Source organism: Cyprinodon tularosa, unplaced genomic scaffold, assembly GCF_016077235.1.
Source record: "Cyprinodon tularosa strain WSP-4 unplaced genomic scaffold, ASM1607723v1 ctg378, whole genome shotgun sequence".
NCBI lineage: Eukaryota > Metazoa > Chordata > Actinopteri > Cyprinodontiformes > Cyprinodontidae > Cyprinodon > Cyprinodon tularosa.
The window spans coordinates 548,660-574,327 of NW_024039094.1; the positions used below are offsets into that span (position 1 = coordinate 548,660).

General features: G+C 37.5%; 1 protein-coding gene across 2 annotated transcripts; it reads left to right on the plus strand.

The window, feature by feature from the left end:
• The first annotated feature begins 4,571 nt into the window (after window positions 1-4,571).
• sgsm1b (small G protein signaling modulator 1b) lies at window positions 4,572-24,217 on the plus strand. 2 transcript variants are annotated; one of them, XM_038296837.1, is made up of 26 exons: window positions 4,572-4,614; window positions 4,783-4,835; window positions 4,964-5,007; window positions 8,675-8,750; window positions 9,414-9,576; window positions 11,252-11,404; window positions 11,686-11,753; window positions 11,835-11,977; window positions 12,067-12,198; window positions 12,311-12,435; window positions 12,508-12,575; window positions 12,662-12,825; window positions 13,324-13,453; window positions 13,886-14,012; window positions 14,095-14,159; window positions 14,872-15,017; window positions 15,096-15,224; window positions 15,303-15,476; window positions 15,586-15,654; window positions 17,278-18,426; window positions 18,506-18,630; window positions 19,570-19,652; window positions 19,757-19,866; window positions 22,891-22,987; window positions 23,096-23,263; window positions 23,971-24,217. In XM_038296837.1, the coding sequence occupies exons 2-26, from the start codon at window positions 4,829-4,831 to the stop codon at window positions 24,057-24,059; spliced, it is 3,804 nt and encodes a 1,267-aa protein (XP_038152765.1). In that variant the 5' UTR covers window positions 4,572-4,614; window positions 4,783-4,828; the 3' UTR covers window positions 24,060-24,217. The 2 variants fall into 2 exon arrangements, with proteins under 2 accessions (XP_038152765.1, XP_038152764.1); XM_038296836.1 differs by having other exon boundaries at window positions 4,604-4,654.
• Window positions 24,218-25,668: the final 1,451 nt, after the last annotated feature.

Genomic DNA, 25,668 nt, shown 5'->3' on the forward strand with positions numbered 1-25,668 from the left:
TTGCAAAAAAGCACAGATTTTACACACTTCTTGAATCTGAAGGCAGTCACGATGGTTATAAATTCTTACAGCTACTGGGATAAAGGATCTACATTAACGCCACTTTTTGCATCTAGATGCAGCAGTCCTCCAATAGAGGTGTGCTCTAGCCCTACAACAGTTTCATGCACAGATGGGAGACATTGTTCAACAACAATGTTATTATTTTTCTTTTTTTTTATGTTGCCTCTTACAAATTGAACAGAATGTTTCAAGTTGTCAGAGTTCAAAAAAGGTCTTCATGGGAGCTTTCTGCCCTACAAAAGATCCTACTCTCCTTAGCAGGAAGATTCTGTTCTGCCCCTTCCTGTAGAGAGTATTCGTGTTGTGACTCCAGTCAGTTTATTGTTCAGGTGAACACCCAGATACTCATGAGAGTCCACTATCTCAACGTCCACTCCCGGGATGTCAGTGTTCAACTTCTGCATCTGCAGAAGTCAACCACCAGCTCCTCAGCTTTCCCTGCATTGATCATGAAATGGTTCATCTGGCAACAGTCCACAAGTCCTTCATCTGCTGTCTGTACTCCAAGTCTTTCTTACCTGTAATGATGCTGACTAGCCAAGTCATCAAAGAGCTTTTCTAAATATCTGTTGACAGTCAGCAGTTCAGCTGCCCTAAACAGGCAGCACATTTTCCTAACAAGTCTTGGAACAAGTTGAAACACCTATTTTATATGGCAGCCACTTCTGCTTCAATATAGCAATTACCCTCTGCACTAAATGATATGTAACCTGGCAATTAGTCCTTGACTCTAGTGGAAGCAGGGAGGTGTTAGTTGTTAAATAATATACGGCAGCTTCCACAAATGTAAGTGCAAAGTGTTTGCAGCATTTCATTTTTTTTGTCAAGCACTTTCATGCACATTTTGTGCAATTTTCATGTCTGAATGTCCTAATCTACACTTCTAAAATGTTTTGTGGAGTATTTTTGTGTTTGCGCAAACACTAATACTTGACAAAATTGCATCACGTTATAAATATTACATATCTTAATGCCAGTTTATGGTTATCCATCCATCTTCTGATACACTTTAGATTTAAATTCACTTTAGATAATTTACTGTATATGGATACTAGATAAAAAGGTTAATAACCAATTTTTTTTAGAGATATTAAATCAAATTAAGCTTTTTCTGTAGGTCAGTTAGGAGAACAAAACTGCTTCTGTCTGCCCAATGCCAGAATAAGGAGAAATTATTTTTAGAAAGATTTTTTTTCCCCCTTTAAATTAATAAAAATTTACATCCATTTCCTTAGTATCTGATGGAAATGCATTTCAAAGTGTATGACTTGAGTTAGTTGTTTTTGGCATCCTCCCACAAGCTTTGTGTGTGTTTGGGATGTTTTCCTTTAAATGCATCCAAATGTACTTCCACTTTACTTAAATATTTGTAAATTAGCTTCAAAACTTCAAATTCTTTCAAATGTTATAAAGGTGTAGAGTTCTTATTTTAAATGCACATTTGAACCTCTTATCCCATATGATGATAGGTTTGTTGTTTATTACAAAATATCCTGTCCTTGATAGATCTCCTGATAAGAGTTATGTTTGTAATCCATAGTTTATATTTCTTAAAGTTGATCTTTTATTTTATTATCCTCTCTTCAAAAATAAGAAAGAAGTTAGAACATGACTTTCAGGTAAGACATACATAAGGTTTTAGGTTTTAAAGGTGATAATGCTAACAAATACAAAAAAAATCTCTTAATTATTTGCAAAATACATATCTACTTAAAGATAAAATAAAGCTATTCTTTGAATATTAGGTCAATGTCCATTCATAATTTAGAAATATAGCATGTTTTTGACTTAAAGAAGTCAAAAATTACAACTTTTAATCAAAGCATAATAGAAGTTAAGGCCACCCCTACCATTTTTTTCGCCCTCTAATACAAACGGTGGCAGCAGTAATACTCTCAGGGGAAATGGTCACTTATTAAACATTTAAATTTTTCATATTTTCAAAATTAATAGACAACTAATATGCTGTGGTTAATTATGCACATTAAAATACTAACATTAAAGTTGATATGTACAGAATTCATGCTCACTTCAGTACTAAATTTTTTGTTATATGGGTTAAAGAGAAAGTCATCTAGGAGTCTTCAGTGAAATTATTGATAAATAACTACTTTAATAATAATTTAAAAATCCATTTAATGTAGATATTAGTACATGTAAATATTAATTTTATGCAGAACATTTTCTGATAAAAGTAGGTAAATAATAATGGGAAAGATGTTCGCCCCAGAAATTTTGTCGACTACCTTTTACTACCTTTTATTTAGACAGCCTGGATGTTTAAATATATGCATCTATTTGTTAGCCAAGGCTGTAGGAAAGTATAGTTTGTCTTTATTTAGAAAACATGGATGTTGTGCTTGTTCCTGTTGGAACAGTCAGAGGCACATAATTTTAAAAATATTTTATTATAAATTTTATTAAAAATATTTTCAAAATAAAGACTAACTATACTTTATATATGGGCGGTTCTAGACAGGGCCCAAACGGGCCCAAATTCTGTTTTACTAATTATTTAAAAACAATAGGATGATAGCTTCAGTGGTGAGTTTTCATCTACTAAAAGTTTTTTTCAAAACACAAAAAATACTCTAAATTTTACAGCTGAATTTATCATTTTTTCTTGAGTTCTAATTCAGATTTGATAGAAAGCGATAATTTCAACTTAAATTCAGTCAAAAATATGTAAAATTCCTAAATTCTGAATGTATGTTGACCTAATAAGACATAGAATTTTAATTAAACCTAACTGAATAGAAATTTCACTTCATGGAGCTCTCTTAATATATTTGAATTCCTTGCGCTGTTTTCTTTATTTCATGCGTTTCTGGGCCCCCATGGAAACACACTGGCCCCCTCCTGGCCCCCTGGTACATTTGGTCTAGAATCACCTCTGTTGTGCCCATTCATTTTCCTGTTGTAGATTGACCCTGAGGTTCTGGCTCCTATCCACTTCTCAGTGTACATTAGTTTTAACTGGCCACCCCTATTAAAATTTTCTGGCTATGCCTCTGTGTTTTTGTATTATGTCATTACTAGAGGGGCCCAAGCAGGGGCGGAGCTAGATGGGTGGCCAGGGGTGGCCATGGCCACCCTCAGCCAATCATTGACCACTCCTGTGGCCACCCCTACCATTTTTTCCTCTAATCCAGACGGTGGCAGCAGTAATACTCTGAAGGGGAATGTTTAAACTTATTAAATATTTAAATGTTTCATATATATTAACAACTACTTGACAACAGAAAATGTGGTTAATTATGCACATCAATATGCTAACATTAAAGATGATAGATACAGAATTTGTGCTCTTTTCAGAAATGTTTTGAATTATTTGGGTAAAGATAAAATTATGTGCCTCTGCAAGTCATCTAGGAGTCTTCAGTGAAATCATAGATAAATAACTACTTTAATAATAACTTAAAAATTAATCAATTGTGGATATTAGTAAATTTAAATATATTTTTTTTTTTGCACGATGATTATTGATAAAGGTAGGTATGTAATGATCTCAGAATATTGGACCCAGAATTCAAGGAGAGACAGGCAGTGGGAAAGTTCAAAGCGTTTATTAACCAAAACAGGTGCGCGGCGCTGCTCGTCTGCTGTGGGGCGGACCTCTGCAGGGATATAGGAATACAGGTCAGAGACTGGATGTGGAGCTGAGTATGACTTGGAGCTAGTCACTGACCTGATTCAAAGTTCAGTCCGTTTGCGAAGCTTTGACTGCAGTTGCGGCGGGCGACGCCCCCAGAGTTCCTAGAGAGCGAGCAGCAGACACCGAGCAGCAACAGAGTCCAGAAGGGAAATCCAAGGCCGAAGTCAGGAGACAGTTCCAGGTTCATAGCCGGTAGAATCCAGGATCAGATGCGACAAACAGAGCAGACAGGGGCAAGGCAAAAAGTCGAGATTCACAGGGCAGAAAACTGGTCATAATCAGGGAAACAGACAGACTAAATATTGCTCGGAAGCGTCTCACCAAAACAAACGAATAACCTGGCGCTGATGGGAGGCAAACACACAACTTAAATAGTAGAGGAACCAGGTGGAAATGAACGGCGATAATCAGCCGCAGAACCAATTAGACAGGGGAGCAAGGAGCAAAGGAAAAAAAATCAAATCAGCGCCAAGATCATGACAAGGTAGTGAAAATGTAAAATGTGTTCGCCCCAGAACTCAAATCTGAAAGAATTGTGTCCACTATACCTTTTATTTACACAGCATAGATGTTTAAATATATGCATCTATTTGTTAGCAAAGGCTGCAGGAAAGGATAATTTTTTTTTTTTTTTTTTTTAGGAAATATGGAAGTTTTTCTCGTCCCTGTTGGAACAATGTAGATTGACCCTGATGTTCTGGTGCCTTTCGGCCCCCCTCAATGTACATTGGTTATTGCCTGGCCACCCCTATTGGGATTTTCTGGCTACGCCCCTGCTAATAGGGGCCCCGGGGCCCGTGTCTAGAACCGCCCATTTCTGGACCCGTCACTTATGATCTTTCGTGCATTAATATTTATCAATTTAATTATGCTAACAGATTAGAAGAGGATTAGAGGAAAGTATTTGTGCGTGTGTTTTTCCATGGGACAATACATGTGCGTGCTGTCTCTTTGCAGTGGCTCTGTGGCTTTAAAGGGGTGGTGGTTCGCAGAGAGATAGAACATAGGTTTAATGTGCTCGCTTAAAACACTTCTCTGATTCTCTCTCTTCTTTCCCTCCGCAGATTCCCAGACCTTCTCCAGAAAGCTGCGCGCACCCAACACAGAGCGATGGGAGGTAATCACCATCATCATCACCATCATCATCATCATCATCATCATCATCATCATCATCATCATCATCATTCATTTCTCCACGCAGGAAGGATCTGATCTGCATATTCATCATGTTTTCTCCCGTGACAGAAGCCGAGACGCGTCAGAAGTTGCTTCGCAACGTGAAGAAGGAGGTTTGTAACATTTTAAGAAAACATTCATGTTTTTATTTAGGCTGCTACTCGGTTCTCTTCGTGTTTACCAAAGCGTGACGAGCGTGTACGTGGGTGTGGGTTGTAGACGTCGCTCCACGGGGTCTGCCAACAACGCCACAGGCCTATCTGTGATGAAACCTGCTGCTTTATTCTCCTTATAAATAAGACCGCTCTGCCGCTGTTATAGTGAAGGTGGATGATGACGATGGTGGTGATGGTAGTGATGACGATAATACCAATAGGGATGATTGTAAATGTTGCACCTAACAGAAGCCATGCAGTGAAAATAGCTGCATTTTAATCTGTCTGCATGAAGAAATAAAAATAAACATTAGCCCTTCAATGCTTTGAAACTTGCAGCTGTGACCTTGCCATCTGCTTCATTTTAGATGTTCCAAACAGCTGCACTATTCAAACAGTTTGTTTGTTCTTTGCACAAAAAGCTATAAAACCAGAGAGCTTACATTGCATTCAGACTGCTGGGTGACTTTGTTTCCATAAGAGAAGAGAAATGTGGGTTTTTGTCATTGCTTAGAGAACCTGGTCCAAACTGACTTTTTTTTTGTGTGTGTGTCCATGCTTACACTTACCTGTGACTCACTGCTTCTAAAAAAAAAAAAACCTCTGTGACTGGTAGCCAAGAACCTGCAGCAGGCATGATATATATTTCAATGTAGAAATGTTTGCACGTTTGTTACATCTGCTTATAACAAAGCAGCAAACTTCACATTTTCTTTATTATGCATATAAAATTGAGGTAAGCACAGACTCAGAGCTTGCCCATAACCTGCATTATTGGTATTTATGAACTGAACCAAATTTGTTGGGGTCCTTTCATGGAACACTGTCCTTGTTGTCGTAAACATTCAGTTTGAGCAGCATTAAGTTCAGCGCAACATTGTGGGTGCATCAGAATATGTGTTTGTAACATCAAGTCTCTAAATGTGCAAAGCTGGTAGATTCATGACCTAAAGGTCTTGCGTCTGTATTTGCAAAAAAAAATAAAAAATAAAAACAACAACAGTCCTACAAAGGACTGACAAAGTGGAATTGAATAGAAATGTGCAGCATTTTTCAGATATCCACAATTAGGGTCTACATTTTGTTGATTTAAAAATCTATTAAGAGAAAACCTTAGAAAGTTCAAGAGGTATCTAGTTTTGTTTGACAATCATCTGTCTTTTGGGGATGCACTGGCTACGAATAAGGCTTTTACTGGTTGATATTTTTCTTAGTTTATTTTGTTTCATTTCCTTTCAAGTATAATCCCAAAAGGATTTTTATTTCTAGTCAGTCACAATTTTCTATAACAAATCCATAAAGTAAAGGGATATTTACAATTTCACAGGAAAAAAAAAATCTCTGGCTTGAAAGTCATGTTGAATACAACAGAAAAGCTAAAGGTAAACTATCTCTGGGACCTTTATTCAAGGCCAGAAGTGAGCAATAAAAGAAGACCAAGTATTCGTGCTAGGTTGATCATAGGCTTTTGCTTTAACTGTTAAGTTATGTGATGTTATATGAAAATAGACAGGTGGAACACTATTTGCCTTTGTCTGATGTTTATTTTTTGAGTTGTAGGAGTTTGAGATCTTTTTGGTGTTATTTGGTAATCTAGGAGATATGCATCTCACATTTGATGGACACATGAAAGAGAAAAAACCTCTCTTGATGTGTCACGAGATGTATTTTGACACAGCAGAGCTGCAGAAAAGAGTAATTCCCAAACAGCCTTGTTGAAGAAAGCACCAAATGTTGACACCAAAGATTTCAATCTTCAATCAGACTTATTCTGAGAATTTAAGGACACTGAGCCTCATGCAAGAACTGCTGGTACGAAAAAATATGTTCTTAAATTGTTGTACGAGGGATTTAGAAAAGAAACAACAATCTGCAATTAAGCTACTATTGAAATCTGGAACAGAAAATGGATAGATAGTTCAGAAAAACTGCTTTAATGGTGAGACTTACATTCATTTCACTCCTTGGCAGCTCCTTGGCTTTGTTATTACACTAAATGCAGATTATTTGGATTTGGGACTATATGAATTTGTAGTCTGAAGATATACAGTACATGTCTGTTTATTAAAAGGAGATTTTGCAGAAAGTTGTCGTGTTGGTTGAGCCTAAACTTACATTAAGTATATACAGCATATGTTGCACCTCTTGCAACTCCATTAGTAGTTTCTGTTGACTGTTTTCGGATCAAATTATTTTTTTCTTATATATTATTTTTATTCCTTTATTTTACTTCTGTAACAGTATAACAACTCATTCAGAGCTCTGGTAATTTATTGCCCACTGCTTGGCTTTTTACGGCTCCTTTAATTCTGATGCTCAGCTGTCAGTCATACCTTGAACCCCCAACCAATAAAGTCCTTCTTTTTCATCTTCAATGCCATTTCCATAAGTAAACATCTGCATGTTCATTCAAGGAGGCACGGGAATCCATAGCCTTATATGGATTAATCTGAGTGTTTATTATGCAGATTTACAATTCTATAAGACTGCATCGCGTTTAAGAGGATTATTTACAATCATTCACTGAAGTTAAGAATGTTTTTAGAACCTGATGTGTTTCATTCGTTAAAGCCCACGGTAGGAGAAAAAGCATGAGTTTACAACAGGAGGACAAAAATGTTGCATGAGGCGCACTGTTTCTATTAACCATCTGCTCTATTAATGTTAAATGTAATTGCAGATTTTTATATTCATTCATAAGTCTTTGGCACATAATGTAGTACCATGAGAAAGTATTCTTTCACTTGCAAATTTGTTTTTATTTTATTTTATTTTTTCTTAATACTAAAAACAAGATAACCCAAATGTTTAAATGATTTGTATAAAGCTGAAAAAAGCGGAACCACTTTACCTTTACGTTAAATCACATACACATCCAGGTCTGATAACTGTCTGATGCATGGAGTCACAAGATAAAATAAAATTCAATTTGTTTGACAGTATTCAGGAGGCTAAAAAAAATCACAGCATGCTCAAATTTAAATAAATTCAAAAATACATTGCAGCCATTGTCACATATTAGTCAGGAAAAGCCACTTTAAACACTTTTTAATCCATAATGAAAGCCTTTATTTACACATGCACTGAGAAAATGTGAAACAGTTGAGAACCGTCCCAGAAGAATAGATCCGATTATTATACTTAAGGAACATATTTAGAGTCTCTCTTGTGTCCTAAAGGAGTCTAAGAGAAACATTTTAACCACAGACTTGATTTTTCAACGTTCATGGTACCCAAAAGAACAACGTCCAACCTTTAGCTTGTGACCTTTGTTTCAAGGTCAAGATCTATGCTGCAGTGACCATATGTAGACTAGCAAGCTCACCTTTAACTAAGCACAAAATAATAATAACAATAAAAATTTTGAAGGTTTTAATGTGGACCTGCTTAAGTGTCCCCTTAAATCGGATCAATATACTTTGTGACACCATGAATAGATTGTTTATACTTAAAAAAATTCTGCAAAGAAGAGCAGACAAATGTTTCTCTACAGGGAAATGAATTTTGCATTTACAAAGTATTTATCTTTTTTGTCACTTTTACCTTCCAAAACAGAGAAGTCATGGCTTTGTAAATTGTTATTGTGAACTTAAAGCTAGTTCCACATTCTTCTTCTCTCCTTTAGGTGAAGCAAATTATGGAGGAAGCAGTAACGAGGAAATTTGTGCATGCAGACAGCAGCCACATTATCTCCTTCTGTGGTAAATACTTCTATGCTGCTTATTTTTTACCTACAACCTATGGGGATCCTGTTTGTTTTTGATGCTTTTTTGTTTATATTGGAAAATTAACTGAATAAAATATACAGCTTGTAAAATATACAGCTTGTAAAATGATTAAGTCAAGTTTTTACTAGCATTATCTAGCATATCAAAATTACTTAGTGGTTGACATCATGTTGTGTCAAGTCCTGCCAACTCCTACGATTTTATCCACATTCCCCTAAAGGTCATGTGCAGATTGTTTAGACAACACAAGTCAGTATGATTTACTTTCTGTCATCATGTCTGCTCATATTTACGAGGGTGGGTGGATGGATAGATCCAGTGTATTTTAAAGCAGACTGACGCCTTTCTGAGGTGTTGATGCTAACCAGGAGTGAGACATATGTGATTCCCATTTCTTATATCCTAGCAACCATAGACAGCCCAGATTTCAGTGTATTTTTTTCTCATCCCACCTGTATTTTCTTCATGTGTATTTCCTTTATTAAAAAAAAAAAAAAACTACCTTGGGAATAGAAATGCTTCAGGCTTTCAGATAGATAAACTTTATTGTTTTGAAAATAAACAAATTTGAGTAACAAATTAAATTCCAATATCTGCGGACTGATCAAAACTGTGTGTATGATTATGTGTTTATAGCTGTAGTAGAAGCATGCGTGCTGCATGGACTGAAGCGTCGAATTGCAGGCCTGCTGTGCAGTAATAAGGTCGCTGCACTCTTTATGAAGGTGGGAAAGATCTTTTCTCCCGCTGAGGAGCTCTGTAGAAAGGTCCAGGAGCTGGAGCAGCTTATTGAAAACAGGTAAAATGACTTCCGTCTGCCTTCCTTTCCCTTTTAGCTGTTTCTATATTCTGGATAAGAACCTGATTTTGTTACTTTACTTTTTAATATTGCACAACTACTGGATATCTGGTATTTTTCAGACAAATATTGGTTCATCTTAAGAAAAGGGATAAAAAGACGATAGGCTCATCTTAATCTATTAAACTGGAGATTCTCAAAGTTATGAATGCAAGATTTTCGGAATCATTTATTTGAATTGTGAGCCAAATAGGACAAATTTTGGTACATGGATATATTGTCAAATAAATGATTTATTTATGATATATTTATTTACTTTGTGCATTACATAATGATAAAACATTGAATTATGAAATGCATAATTCAGTAATTAAATGTCCCATTAGACAGTTTAAAAAACTTCTGAAATTATAAAGGTAAATAATGAAACTTTATTGTAAAAATCGATTCTTTTAAGAAATGCTTCTGACTATTTCATCCTACATGATGAAGAGTTAAACACTGTTTTTTGGAGGGTCTCCAGTTCACCAGTAGAAAGTAGGTTTTGTCTTCACAAGCTAAAATGTATAGGAACCTCTGATATTAGTTAAAGTAAATTAAGTAGAGGAAAGCTAAGCCTGCATATCACTCTGAACCAACCATTCCCCAACATAATACTGTTAATACTTTAAGAAAAGTTTCAGGAGCTGCAAAAGAAGACTGGTTTGGAGGTTAAAGAGTTAACCATGAGCATCATAAACCAGAGCTTTTTCAATGGTGGAATCATTGGCCACCAGCGGGATACAGTAGGTGACAGTAATTTAACTTTCAAGCCTGCATGTGAAGCACCATGTGTGATAAAACACAAAGGCTTCACATCATCCTAAACCCTTTTTGCTATGTCACCCAATCTAAGTGTAGGTATGAATAAATTCAATTCATTTTATTTATTTATATACCGGTAGTGCCAATTCACAACACATGTCATCTCAAGGCACTTTACATAGACGAATCAACCATTTCGTACAGTCGGATTGATTCAGAGTTTTCTGTCTAAGGAAAACTAGCTGATTGCATCGACTCATTGACTCGAAGGCAATCCCTCACACCAAGCATGCTTGTAGCGAAAGTGGAGAGGAAAAACTCCCTGAAATGTGGACGCTTGTTGCAATACATACAAATTGAATATCACGGGTTGCAGATATTTGTCTGTAAAGTTTTTGAAATTCCTGTGTTAATGTCCTTACATCACCTGGAATACACGACTTTGCGTTGGTCGATCCAATAAAATCTCAGTTGAACCAAATTTTAAATTTGAGACTGTAGCATAAAATGTAAAATACATTTGCAAGATGCTTTATGCAGTGATTCCTTAGAAAAAGAAACCTTTTGAAGATATTGTTTATGTGTGTATATAAGTCTTTGTGCGACAGTAGCCTTGGTTGCAGGGGTTTGCCCTGCAATCGATAGGTTGTCGGTTCAAGCCCTGGCTCTGGCTTTCAGTGTCGTTGTGTCCTTGGGCAAGACTGAATGACTGAATGCAGTGTAAAGCACTTTGGTCAGTCTCCTGACTTGAAAAAGCGCTATATAAATGCAGGCCATTTACTTAAAAAAAATAAAAATATAAAGTTATCAAATGTGCTTCTTTCCTATACATCGTTTTTATCATTATGTTTCTTTTTTTTGCTCTCTATAGCAAGCAGAACATTTCTTCACTCAGTAACGACCGCAGTCGGCAGTCAAAGTTGCCCAACCTCCCTCCTCAGGCTCTGAAACATCTGTGGATTCGAACAGCCTTGATGGAGAAGCTTCTGGACAAGATTGTTATGTATTTGGTTGAAAACAGCAGGTATTACATGTTGATTATTGCGCTTTGGACCTGATATGAGAGTACTGCTCTTTGGATGGAATTGTTTGATAAAAGTAGCCCTATAAAAAGATGTTATTTTCTCTGAACAAAAATACTTCAATAGAGCTTAAACTATGAACCATTTATTCAGATTCTTCTCTTATTTTTTATTTTGTGTACCCCAGCAAATATCTCCTCAATTATGTTCCTACATATGTGTTTCAAAATATTTCTAAGAAATCTGTGAAACATTCTGCATGTGTTTCTACAATTTGTCTTAGTGGATTTTATGATAAAGAAGCCATGCTGATGGATCCTGTGGACGGACCAATCCTTGCATCTCTTCTCGGTACTTTCTCTTATTATGCAAACTTTCACTTAAGAAAATAATTCAAAGAAGTATTTTAAAATAACTAATCTTGTCTTCCAGTTGGGCCCTGTGCGCTGGAGTACACCAAAGTGAAAACGGCCGACCATTTCTGGACAGATCCGTCTGCGGATGAGCTGGTCCAGCGACATCGAATCCACAGCAGCCACTGCCGACAGGATTCTCCCTCTAGAAGGCCTGCCTTGGTATGAAGTATAAACTACTCATACCTCTCATCAATTGCACTATTGTTTCAACATGTTAATGTTTTTATGATTTCTTATCAAAATACCAGATCCAAAAGAGACAATCTAGCGGTAGCATGGATGATCGGCCTCTCACATGGGTGAGGGGGTATGTGGAGTCCCTCCACCAAAACTCCAGAGCCACCCTTCTGTTTGGAAAGAACAATGTTCTGGTGCAGCCGGTTAGTGCATCATATTAGTATATCAGTAAAATAGTGAACCGATTTGATCTAAAAGACTTAGTTATGACATTTTTTGATTGTGCTGCCTAAAAGATTGTTTTTGTGCTTGTAGAGAGATGGCATGGAGGCCATTCCAGGCTACCTTTCACTTCATCAAACTGCAGATCTCATGACACTCAAATGGACACCCAATCAATTAATGAATGGCAACGTTGGGGAGCTGGACTCTGAAAAGAGGTCTTTAAAACAATACATTAAGAGAAATTTTGGTTTTAAAACTGTTGACTCATTCCTTATCTTTTTTTCCAGTGTTTTCTGGGATTATGCAATGACGATTCGTTTGGAGGAGATTGTGTATCTCCACTGTCATCAACAAGGTATGCTAATCCCCCTTTAGTTTTTCTCCTCCAATTTACATTTCATCTCTATGAGTTATTCATCTGTATGTCGGTGATATCCCCAGTAAACAGCGGCGGCACTGTAGTTTTGGTCAGTCAAGATGGGATTCAGAGACCCCCACTACATTTTCCCAAAGGGGGTCACCTGCTTCAGTTTCTCACTTGTCTAGAGACTGGTCTGCTACCTCATGGACAACTGGACCCTCCACTCTGGAACCATAGAGGAAAGGTTAGTAAAACTTTGTCGAACCATACCTTTTGTACCTATATAATTTACTTAAAAGTCAATTTAATTCATATAAGAAAAAAACAAAGAAAAGAATGAAGTTCAATTTATATTCAGTTATGTTGTATCCATTTGGACTGACATTCAGCTCTGACCTATCCATGCTGTTCCAGCTGAATATAGGTCTAGTTATTGATAGTAAAATTAAATCGATACATTTACCAACGATAGAAACAAGCAGAATATCAGTTTGATTAAGCCATGAGTACTTTTTATGAAAGGGAAAACAAAGACGGTACTCACAGCAAAAAAAAAGAAAACTTAAATGACTTTCAGAAAACCTGGAAACACTAAACTTTGCCTCATTTTAAGCAAATACAAAGACATCAGGTGTGAAAGAATACTTCTTCCCAGTTCTGTTTTTCATGTAGTTTCTAGAAATGAAAACACCCCTTACTTGTTCTTTCCTTTTTTCTTTTTTTTACTCCTTCTTTCCTACAGGGAAAGGTTTTCCCCAAACTGAGAAGGAGAAGTCCACACAGCTCATGTGATTCTTTCTCAGATAAGGAAGAGGATGAAGCAACTGATTATGTGTTTCGGATCCTCTTCCCCGGCAATCAGATGGAGTTCAGTAAGTGTCTTTAATCTCCTTAATCTGTCTCCTAGTGATGATCCATTAAAGAATCATTACAGATTACAACTAAGATTGCTTTTCTCTCTTAATAAGATCTCAGTTTAGTTAAACCATTTTCCCCAGGCTTCCATATTCCATATAAGTCTTTGTAATTAAGTTTGTTTTAATTTGAAAATGCTCTAGCTGTTTGTTTATTGTCTGGTTTCTTTCCCCATTATGGTCGTCTTGTCAGCAAAGTGCCTTTACATGGAGAGAAATAATTTATCTGCTTCACCTCCATCTGCATTCTCTCCTGTCTTTTTTTTTTTAGGTTTAACAGTTTAAGGAAATTAACTTTATGTCCAAATCTGTTTGTATTCACTTGCTGTGATCTTGCTTTTGATGCTGATAACACCGAGAGGAAATGACAAACGCTCCTGTATTGTGCAGTGCCTCTTGAGATGATGGACCAGGGTGTTAATATGTGGCAACCAACACCTAGAAAGTCATCCTGCTCCTCCTGCTCACACAACGGCTCATCTGTTGGCTCTTTACCTAACGGCTGCAATCATGAAAGGTAAGTAGGCCCCAGGGATTGGCTATAATGAACATTCAGATTATTCCACATGACTAACTTGACAATTTTACCATCTTACCAGGGCTCCTATAAAGCTCCTTTGTGATACAATGAAATACCAAATAATCTCTCGGGCTTTCTATGGATGTAAGTATTAAACCCCATCCATATTTTTTTCTCAAAAATTAACCCAGACCAGCAGATTTATGAAATGAAAATAATTTATTTCAGACAATTTCAAGAAACAATAAATAAATCAATAAAATACACACAAAAAGGGACTGGTTAACACCAAATCAACCTCCAATTTCCATGCAAACTAAATTCACCTGAACATAAATAGAAACAAAACCCTTCACCAAATAAGCCTGTTGGTATATATAGCCAAAGAACAGATCTTGATTAATGTAAATGATCTGAAAAGGGGTATGAAGAAGTAAAACTTATTCTTCATACCCCCTATCCCTCTAATTGCATTTTAAGTAACTTTCCTGTTAATCTTCTATGTTTTTATCCGATATTCGCACACACATACAAAATACATATATACATGATTACACACACACACACACACACACACACACACACACACACACACACACACACACACACACACACATATATATATATATATATATATATATATATATATATATATATATATATATATATATACATATACAAATATATACATATACAAATATATACATGTAAACATACACATCAGGCCAAATCTACATTTACACCCTTGTACATCGGCACTTAGAGTACTGCAACACCCCCTCAATCAGTGTCGATCACTGATTAGTTACTTTATTCTTATTGAGTGAATGTTAAAAGTCTGCTGTTTTCTTCCCAGGGCTGGCATACTGTCGCCATTTATCCACAGTCCGGACGCACCTTTCTGCTTTGGTCAACACCACTATAGTTGATCCGGATGTACCTTGTCATGCACGGGGTGGTCTTACTGTGGAGGTTTGGGAACGTTTTCTCAAGGACAGCTCTGTAAGGTTCACATACATTGTCCTTCAAAATGTTTTGTTAGTTTCGCTGCAAGGAAATTCATTGAATACATTATTTAAGGCCTTTGAGGAGAAGGAGATACACAGGCTTGTGTATTTTGGGGGTGTGGCCTCATCACTTCGCAAAGAGGTCTGGCCCTTTCTGCTGGGACATTATCAGTTCACCACGACTGAGAAAGTCAGACTGGAGGTATTTCCTGCCTAATGCAAATATAATTGTTGACATGCTGATTTGGGGTTTGTTTTATAATCTTTCAACTTTTTCTAGATCGACGATCAAATGCGAGCCATGTATGAACAGACGATGAAGGAGTGGCAGGGCTGTGAGGTCATAGTGCGTCAGAGAGAGAGGGAGAAGCATGCCGAAGCCCTTGCACGGTGTTCGTTTGGAGCCAGTGTAGAACGAGGGCCCATACAGCAGGACTCCACCATCAGCACAGACGCAAGTTTCATTTATATTTAAAAGAACAAAAAACGGTGTAATGAGACCATTGCATAAACATTTTGATTTATATAAGACTGTAGAAATAATTTGAGTTTTTTTCCTCTAGTCATCTCTGAGTAGCAGCTCAGACCAGCAAAACACCCAAAGCCAGTGTGATTCCAGCAGCTGTGCTAAGGTAGTTCAAACAAATGGAACAATTAGACAATGTGTCTTTTAATTTTTTTTTTACTTACGTTTTTAAAAGCCCTTTTAATACAATGAAACACCTCTAAACATTCATCACTTTTGCTCAGTTAACTGCACATATTTTTAAGTAGCCTCAAAGATGTATGGGCATTACTCAAAAGTTCTTATATTATCTGTTACGAGAAATTTTCTGTAAGAAAAAAATATTTTATTTGCTAAATACTTGAAAAATGAGAAGCAGATTTATTAACATTTTCGAAAAACAGAAATTTACATGCCAAAAGATTTCTATACCTTTTAAACTATGTGGTAAAGTCAATTTTTTTATTTAATTGTTACTCTTCTGGGTTCTATCACAACATTTCAGTGAAGTGGATGCAACACCCAAGAAACGCTTCCGTGTTATTTAATCTAAGTGTTACAAATTTAGATCTCTGGAAATCCCACGTTCATCTTTTTGTTATATGCAAATATAAAAACCATGCCAATGTCACACCATCCCACTGTAATTGAAGAAGACAGATTCTGTGTCCTAGAAGGGAATTTATTTGAACTCAAACTTAAGAAGAGGGTGGCTAAAGCTTAAGATAGTGCTGTTTTCCACGGCAATATAAATCCTGTTGTAACATAGGCTGAGACCACTCAGCAAGGAAGACGCCATAACTCCAAGAGCAGCATAAAAAACAGACTCTTATTTGCAGATGTAAAATACCTTTTAAGAGGTTCTGTGACCTTTAGAAATAAAAAACTGATATCCTAAGTCATAATAATCACTATTAAATGTGTGGCAAAAAGGTGGAAACTTGCAAGTGAACAGCAAACACTCTGACAGCTGTGAAGCACACGGACAGCAGCAATGCATCAGGTGTGAAGTTTGTTTTTCCATCAAAGGAAACTGGTGCATTACACCTCATGAAGTGACATATATATATATATATATATATATATATATATATATATATATATATATATATATATATATATATATATATATATATATATATATATATATATATATACCATGCTTTTACACCTTTACCCTTGCAGTTAACTCTAGTGGAGTTTGTTTTACTTCGTCTGGGGCTCAAGCTGTTATTATTAAATATATTACTGTGGCAAACTGGGACTAATTGAGGGCTGCCGTTGGCTAAACTTGTGGCTTGACTGTCTGTCAGACATGAATTCCAAGAAAACCTCAAAAACTAAATCAGTTGCAATAGCATTTAGTCCTTTCATCCAGCAGATTCGACTCCATATCCAATCAAAGAATAAATTGTTAAGCTACAAACAGTCTGCAGAAATAGGTCATTGTAGTCAACACACATTATGATTACTGCCTGGCTCTCCCCACTTCCTCATCCACTCATTCTCACCAGACTGTGGATCACTATGTGCACCTATTCAAACCTTGTGACACACACACACCCACCACCCAGGTGCTGTTGCAGCATGTCGTCTGTCACCTAATGAGTAAATATTCAAGAACACTAGTATGGCTCCTACACATGTACAGTATCAATTAATTTTTTGCTGATTGATAAACTGTTTAGAGACTTTATTCATTTTAAATAACATTTTTTTTTCCGTCTCATTGTCTTCCTTTGGTTACAAGGTATTTGAATCTGTTGAGGCTGAACCCATAGCTGAAGGAGAAGAGCTGCCATCTATTAGTCTTGTTAAGACCACAGAAGCTCCACAACCTCCTACCTGTGAATCCTCCAGACCTGCTGTATCAAATCAACATCCAGTTCCAGAAAGCTCCTCTATATGCGAGTCAGTAGATGAACCTGCAGCCTCTCAACAGACAGCCAAAGCATCAGAAACCTTCTGTGAAGAAACTACTGCCAAATCAGAACAAGCAGCTACGGAATCAGCAGGACAAGATGTCAAACCTCCACATCCTGAGGAAGAGGCTGTGATACATGAGGAGGAGATGCATCTAAAAAGTGAGGCTTCTGCAGAGACGGAAATAAATAAGACCAAAGAGACATCTGCATCTGAGAGTAATTATCCCACGACCCAAGGAGTAGTAAAAGAAGTTGATGCAAATATAAATGTGAAGCCGGCTCAAGAAAACACTAATGTTCTGAAGCTGGAAAAAGAAATACACAATGAATATTTCCAAGCACCTCCACTCGGAGAAACTTTGACTCTTCAAGCAAACAAGATCAAGGATATCGCAAGGGAAGGATCTTGTTCAGAGACGTCAAGAGAAAACCCAGATTCTCACAGTGACGAAAAGCCACAGGGTTCTACAAAAAGTGAAAATGCAGAATTGGGTGTCTGTGACTTTGCAGAAACCAAAAAAGCTGCAGAGATGCAACTTGAGAAACCAGGCTCAAACTCTCCGGTCAGACAAGTGCTAAATGCTCTGCAGACAGCCTCAAGAGGGAGCTTCTCATTGTCATCTCACTCTCGTCAGTCTCCAGATGCAATAGATTCGGATGACTCTCCCTCGGCCTTGGAAATGGAGGACATTCCTGCTGGGATAACATGTGTGACTTCAGAAGACTTAAAGCCCAGACCGTTGATAGGACTTGCTGCACCTCCCATTTCCCTGGCACAAAGGGAGAAAATGGCCTCAGAGAGGCTGGCCCAAGATCACCATCTGGACACAGCATGCAACACCAGCCCTGAGGGCACTGATCTGGGTCTGTCTGAAGAGGAGGCGGAAATGGATAATGTGCTCACTGAACCAGAATCTGCAGAGATGGGAGGTGTGACCAAATATGAAGAATCCTCTGAGGAACAGACCTATTCTGTAAGCATTGCACAGTGTAAAGAAATGTATTACCTCAATTGCAAACATACACTTACAAATCTACTGCCATTTATTTTAGCAAGAAACACTCGATATGTACTTAATCAACTTGCATCGCATTGACAAAGATGTCAGACGCTGCGACCGAACATACTGGTACTTCACCCCTGAGAATCTGGAGAAGCTGCGTAACATCATGTGCAGGTAAAACATACTTTACTGCTAAATAAGCTGTTTTCTTCCTTGGCTATAACCATGCTTCTTGGTAATATTTTTTTTAATTAAAAGGCTTATTAATGCCTGATTAATGGTTCCATATTTGGAAGGATGTTTGTAGGTTTAGTAGCAGAAGTTAGGATGTAGGTCCTACTTATTTTTGAATTTTTAATTGAATTAAGCACAAGAAATACTTGCCAAATCCTCTCTGTTTATGTTAAACATAATATTTATGGAGGCAGTGTGATGCCGTCGGTTTGCATTTCCCTTAATTTAAGAAAAAGGGATTGTTATATTAGATGAAATCTTACTGCAGAGATTTGTCAGGGTGAAGATATTGTTGCTACTGTATTGTATTGTATCCCCTTAGGGAGTTATGACTATCCTCCTGTATGGTAACGATTTTCTACACAGAGGCAATACCTAATAGATAAGCTTCGCCTTGGTGATCATTTCAGAGTGATAAACACAACCACACTGCTTGCTAGAATTTTAAAAAGGGGATGCCATCCTGCAGCAGTTGGAACCAAGGCGTTGCACAGCATGAGGAGGTGTCACACTGCAGTCTGTAGTTTTTCCACACACAACTGAGGCCCCTATTTATTAAATTAATTGATTTTTAAATTGCTATTAATAAAATTTCTACTATGACTCAGCAGAATAGACATAATTTTTTGCTTAGGGATTCATTAGCTAAATCCTCATCATCATCTGCTCAACTTCTAAGTATTTTCCTTATAAATGTTGCACCAATTAAAAATAATAATAATAAACAGGCTTTCCAGTGGTATAATATTTGCTGTAAAGATTTTACAATGAAGAAACAGACCATCAAATATAATTTTCCTTACTTCTTGTACTGAATATTAATGTAAAATTTTGCTTCAAACTCAAAATAAATAACCAAAAATGTGGTTATCATTACAGTTATGTGTGGCAGCATCTGGAGACAGGTTACGTGCAGGGCATGTGTGATTTATTGGCTCCCCTTCTGGTTATTCTGGATGATGGTCAGTAATATTCAAAGTCCACACTTTTAAGTTTTTTTTACTAATGTGCATTAATGACCAACCTTGTGTGCCTACATGTATGTCTTGGGGGGGGATTTCCACAGAGGTAATGGCCTTTAGCTGCTTCACTGAACTGATGAAGAGGATGAACCAAAACTTTCCCCATGGAGGGGCCATGGACACCCACTTTGCGAATATGCGGTCACTTATACAGGTATGTTCCCTTTTATTTGTACGTGAGTGCATTCTTTTTTTTATGTGCAAAACAAACAAAATAAAATAGTGATTAAATCATTAAAAACTACAGTTAACTGCGACATTATTCATACCATTGGTAAATTTAGATTTAAAATTTCCTGTTAATTTGAAATACTCTGATCTGAAAAACAAGATTAAAAAAAATCAGGTTTGAAATATAAATAAATAAATAAATAATTCTGCATTCCTGGATCCTTTCTAGGAGCCTTAAACAAAAATGTTTTCAAAACCAATTAATCCATACTAATCGAAAAATATACTTTAACATCCCGTTGCAAACATTTGTGACAAACTTGATGATTTATATTGAAACAGGAGTTTCTAGTGTGTTGGCCCACATGTAAACAGAAACAAAATGAATAGGATGTTTTTTTTTTTTTTTACAAATAAAAATCTCAATAGTGTGGCATACATGTTTTTTAAACCCAAAGAGTCAAGTACAAATCTGTAGAGGTCTGAATCAACTTTACTTACCTAGAGAGTGAATTTTCTTCACATTCTCTTAGCAACTAGGTTTAGATCAGTCTTGTTTAATGTAGAATGCATGTTGATATCTTTTTCATTTTAGAGGTTGGTGCAAAAATTTATTTTTGGTCTTTTTTGGTATTTTTAGGATCAAAATATTTTTTGGTTAAAGATTACCTACATATGTCCATGGAGAAGGAGGAAAATGTTTAAGATGTTTAACAACATTCTAAGTACTTTTTGAACATACATTTGGACTTTGACTGAGCCATTCTGGCTGTATTTTTAGGATTTAAGGTTGAATTTGAACCTTTACAATTCTCTTCAGTCGCACACCATCTTCAACAGTTTTTTTTTATGTTGTCATGTATTTTGCTCCAACAACCCTGAGGAGGTTTTCTGTTTCTGTTGAAAAAAGGTTACCGTATTTTCACGACCATAAGGCGCACCGGACTAAAAGGCGCACTCTCAGTTATGTGTCCCATTTCTGTATTTAACACACACATAAGGCGCACCGGACTATAGGGCGCATTTTTTATATACAGGTACATGTCCTGTACTACCTTTAAATACCTCTACTGCGTATTTAAAAATACAGCGGGGGCAAAACTGAGTATGATTGTGCTTTATTCATGTATTTATTACAAAGTATTAATCAAACCTGGCAGCTGGCCGTGAGACAGACACATCGCAGATGACACAGCGCTGTGGTCACTCCTAAATTAACTTAAAATCCTGAAACCTGCCGACAGAATATGTTCGCTTTTATTGCCGGTATCCTGGTGCCTGCAGTTAAAATTATTTAGATGAAAAACACCTGCCAGCCGCCGCGTAGAGGCTGCTGTTGAAGGGATTTACTGTCGGTGTACCGCTGGTATGTGGGGGTCTGAGCGCCTCCGACAGAAATAGATAATCTGGATGAACTGACTGCAATTATGAAGTTTTCAGGTGGACTTTCTCACTTAAAAACATATTAAAACTACTTTATTCACACTGATCACAGCAAATATAGCTGCAAGATTTAGATTATTTAGATGAAAAAACACCTGCCAGCCACCGCGCTGAAGAGGAGGAGACCCGCCCACAGGCTGATGTTGAATTAAGTTTTCAGGTAGAAAAATAGAGCGGGAGCAAAACTGAGTATGTTTGTGCTTTATTCATGTATTTATTACAAAGTATTAATCAAACCCATCAAAGTCATCATCCTCTGTTTCTGAATTAAACAGCTGCGCTAAATCAGACATGCCAGTTTCCCCTTCTGCGCTGTCAGAGTCACTTTCCGTGCAGCGCAGCTCCTCAGAAATAATGCCTGCTTTTGCGAAAGCTTGAACAACAGAGCCAGCACTGCCAGCAGACACGTTAGTCCAAGCATCTACAATCCATCCGCAAACTGTGGCGTAACTTGCCCGGCGCTGCCTTCCACTTATCCTGAAACTGTGGTCTCCGTCTGTCATCCATCGCTCCCACGCCGCTCGCAGCCTTACTTTGAACGGCCGCTTCACACCGATGTCGAGTGGTGGAAGCTCCTTTGTCAGACCTCCCGGGATAACGGCGAGCACAGCGTTCATTTGATTCACCTTTTTTTCACATCGGCTGTGAGATGGACACGCAGCGATGGTGATGCGTGGAAAAAACCACCTAGTCTTCTCAGATACACCTGCCTCAGCCACGCATCCATCCAGCCTTTTTCATTTAATATCATATGTCATCAGAGCGCTGTGTCTGTCTCGCTGTCAGCTCCCAGATCAGCTTCTCTGATTGGTTGATGCGGCGCGTCCAGCAGCAAAACTTCAATTTTTCCATCTCGAGCAGCAGCAGCGCGTTGGCGGCGCTTCAGATGCTTAAACGCTCCCGACGTGCTGCACCAAAACGTGCTGCGGGACCTTTTGCTGCACCTATACGCGCGTCAACCATTGACTTTGCATGTAAACTCACTGCTTCTGCTGCACCTGCTGGGTCCGGTTCACACCGATGTCGAGCGGTTGAACAGCGAGCACAGCATTCATTTGTTTCCCCATGTTTTTCACATCAGCTGTGAGATGGGCACGCATGGAGTTACATATTAACAGCGATGGTGATGAGTGGAAAAAAAACACCTGGTCTCCTTACATTAAGCCACTCTTTCATCATCTCCTCAATGAGGTGGTCTCAAAAGTCGCAGTTACAACACACATAGGGCGCACCGCACCATAGGGCGCACCGCACATTTTGAGAAAAAAAAAAGACGTTTAAGTGCACCTTATAGTCGTGAAAATACGGTAAAAATACAAATTCCATTGGCAGATCATCTCATTTACCTACGCAAATTAAGGGTAAATACAACAGTTTAATTATTTAATCACTTTTAGATTGTGTTTGCAGTGATAACTGCATGCAGAGTTATGCACATTAACTGGGTTGCAGTAGTATTCCATTGGGCTCTTATACTTCAAGTAATATTGGATTCTCAGGTTGTGTTTATTTAAGCTCTGACAGATGGACACATTCACACATGCTGGTTTTTTTGTTTCTCCAGATCCTGGACTCTGAACTGTTTGAGCTGATGCAACAGAATGGAGACTACACTCACTTCTACTTCTGTTACCGCTGGTTCCTTCTTGACTTCAAAAGAGGTGGGAAGGGAAATGCATGAATCATAGTTTAATTAACCCCCCTGTTAATTTGTCTGCTCTTGCATGAAGTATGCTAATAAGTATTTCATTTTTTTTTCCCCCAAATAGAAATGGTTTATGATGACGTGTTCTCTGTATGGGAAACAATCTGGGCAGCCAAGCACACTTCTTCAGAGCACTTTGTGCTTTTCATCGCTCTTGCCCTTGTGGAGATGTATAGAGACATCATTTTGGAAAATAACATGGACTTCACCGACATTATCAAGTTTTTCAATGGTAAGACGACATAGGATGAAGAAAATATTTTTATTTATGTGGACAGATAAAGCAGTCAGTCAAACAACTCATGTTTGTTTTCCTAGGTTTCTTTGCATTAACATAAGCCTACATTTCTCACCCAACTTCCCTAAATACCTTTTATAATTCATATTTTTTAGACGTTTTATTAATTTTTGTTAATTACTAATAGGGCTGAATGATTTAGCTAAAAATCGATATAGAATTTTTCAACCAATATTGTGGTTGTGATTCTATTTAGAGTTTTGTTCTAATGCATAAACATAGCAAGTTGTTTTAAGCAAGTAGATTTTTCTTTTCTGCCATCATCTAATTGGGTAACAGTATCAAAGCAAATGTCTAAAGGTCAAAGACTTCTCCAGATCTGGTGCAAGACAGACAGCTACAGAAGATCCTCTACCATTTACTTGCAAAAACAAAAAAACTAACAATATAAAAACTATGAGTTATAACAATACATTTCCCTTACGGGTCAATAAAGTATTTTGAATGGATCTATATTGGAATTAGTGTTTGTTTTTCACTATACCTAATGAACTATTTCAAGCAACATCTGAAGCTAATGCATAAAAGTTATAAGAGCTCTGTAGGATAACGATCAGCATTTCTTCAGAAATATTTTAATATCATTGTTGATATGTTTAGATCTTGTATTCTGCAAGCTAACTTCTACCATCCCTTCTCAGAAATGGCAGAACGACACGACGTCCCAAAAGTCTTGATGAAAGCCAGAGAACTGGTCCACCAAGTTCAGACTCTCATCGAAAACAAGTAACACTAAAGATGCTGCGTTCCCTCACCCCATGATGGGTGTGAAGCATTATTTCAAATATCTTGGCACGCAAAGTCATCAATTAAAGCGGTGTTTGGTATAGTGTTGAAAGTCATTGAAGCTGCTCATCGTGAAAAAAAAAAAAAAAAAATGGTCGTAAACCAACTCCTCACCAGTTGTTCTTCTTTATATTCAGGAGATGCAAGTAGTAAATGGCAGTACATTTATTTTTGAGGTGTTATTGTTCACCCAGTGAATGTGCCCTTATCGATATTGCTTCAGGATGTTATTTAGCCTTAAACTTTGCAGTTTGTTTTCAGGGATACAGCAACCAAAATAATCACTCTGTTCACGTTATTTTACCGAACACCACAAACACTTAAATACTGAATTGTAGCTGCCATTGCCAAACATCTTGTGGTATAAATATTTATTTTTCATTGGAGAATTCCGAGGAGCAAATTATTTTTGTCAAAAATGAGTGTAGCTGTCACTTGCTCTGCTTTCTGACATTTAACGCTTAACTTACTGTGTTGTGCCTCCAATGTGCTCAAGCCTTGAAATCATGCAGACCTGAACTCTGAGCAACGCAGCATGAATGCACATATTTGGGTCATAGTCACACTATGATCATTCCACTTGTTGCTTGGACCACCATGCTCAGTCCATCCATCTCTGACTGCCTCTCGGATCGATTTAGATCTGATTCAGCCCGCTTTAAGCTCATACTTTGACTCAGATGTCAGCTTTTATTTATGCACAGTCCATTGCTTCTCAGAAATCAAGTTTTTAAGCAGAGGGAATTTGCTGCTTTCACTGTTTCTATAAACTTACACAAGAAGAGGTGCTTTGTTTTTTCTGTTGCTGTTCAGGATAAAAACATAATCTAATTAAGGTCATTAAATCCAAGTGCAGCACATGTAAACTTCACTTCAGATTTACCTCTATGTTGTCATTGTGATGAAACAAGCTGTCAGAGCATCTTTATTTCCTTTTACAACGATCTTGTGTTTACATTTTCTGATGTATCAAAGTTTACATGCTCATCACAGGAAGTTTAGGTACAAAAAGTGATATTAGTTTTTATGACCCGTTTATGCCTAAAAAAGTTTTTAAGTAGGTATAAAGACACTCATCCATACATCGGAAAAAATTCATCCATCCATTTTCTGACACGCTTAATCCCAAGTGGGGTCACGAGGGGTGCTGGTGTCTATCTCCAGCTGTCTACGGGTGAGAGGCAGGGTACACCCTGGACAGGTCGCCAGTCCATCGCAGGGCGACACTGAGACAAACAACCATTCATGCACACACTAAGGAGAATTTAGAGAAGCTGATTAACCTAACAGTCATGTTTTTGGACTGTGGGAGGAAGCCGGAGTACATGCTCAGGGAGAACATGCAAACTCCATGCAGAAAGACCCCAGGCCAGGAATTGAACTCTCTTGCTGCAAGGCAGCGGTGCTACCCGCTGCACCACCAGCAGCTGTTAATAGCAGTGCATGTCCTCGAGTTATGATTCCTGGAGATATAGATCTTAATATCAGGACACCTGTTTTTAGGGTAATAATCATTAAAGTTATATAATTATATTAATCATTTAGGATAATAA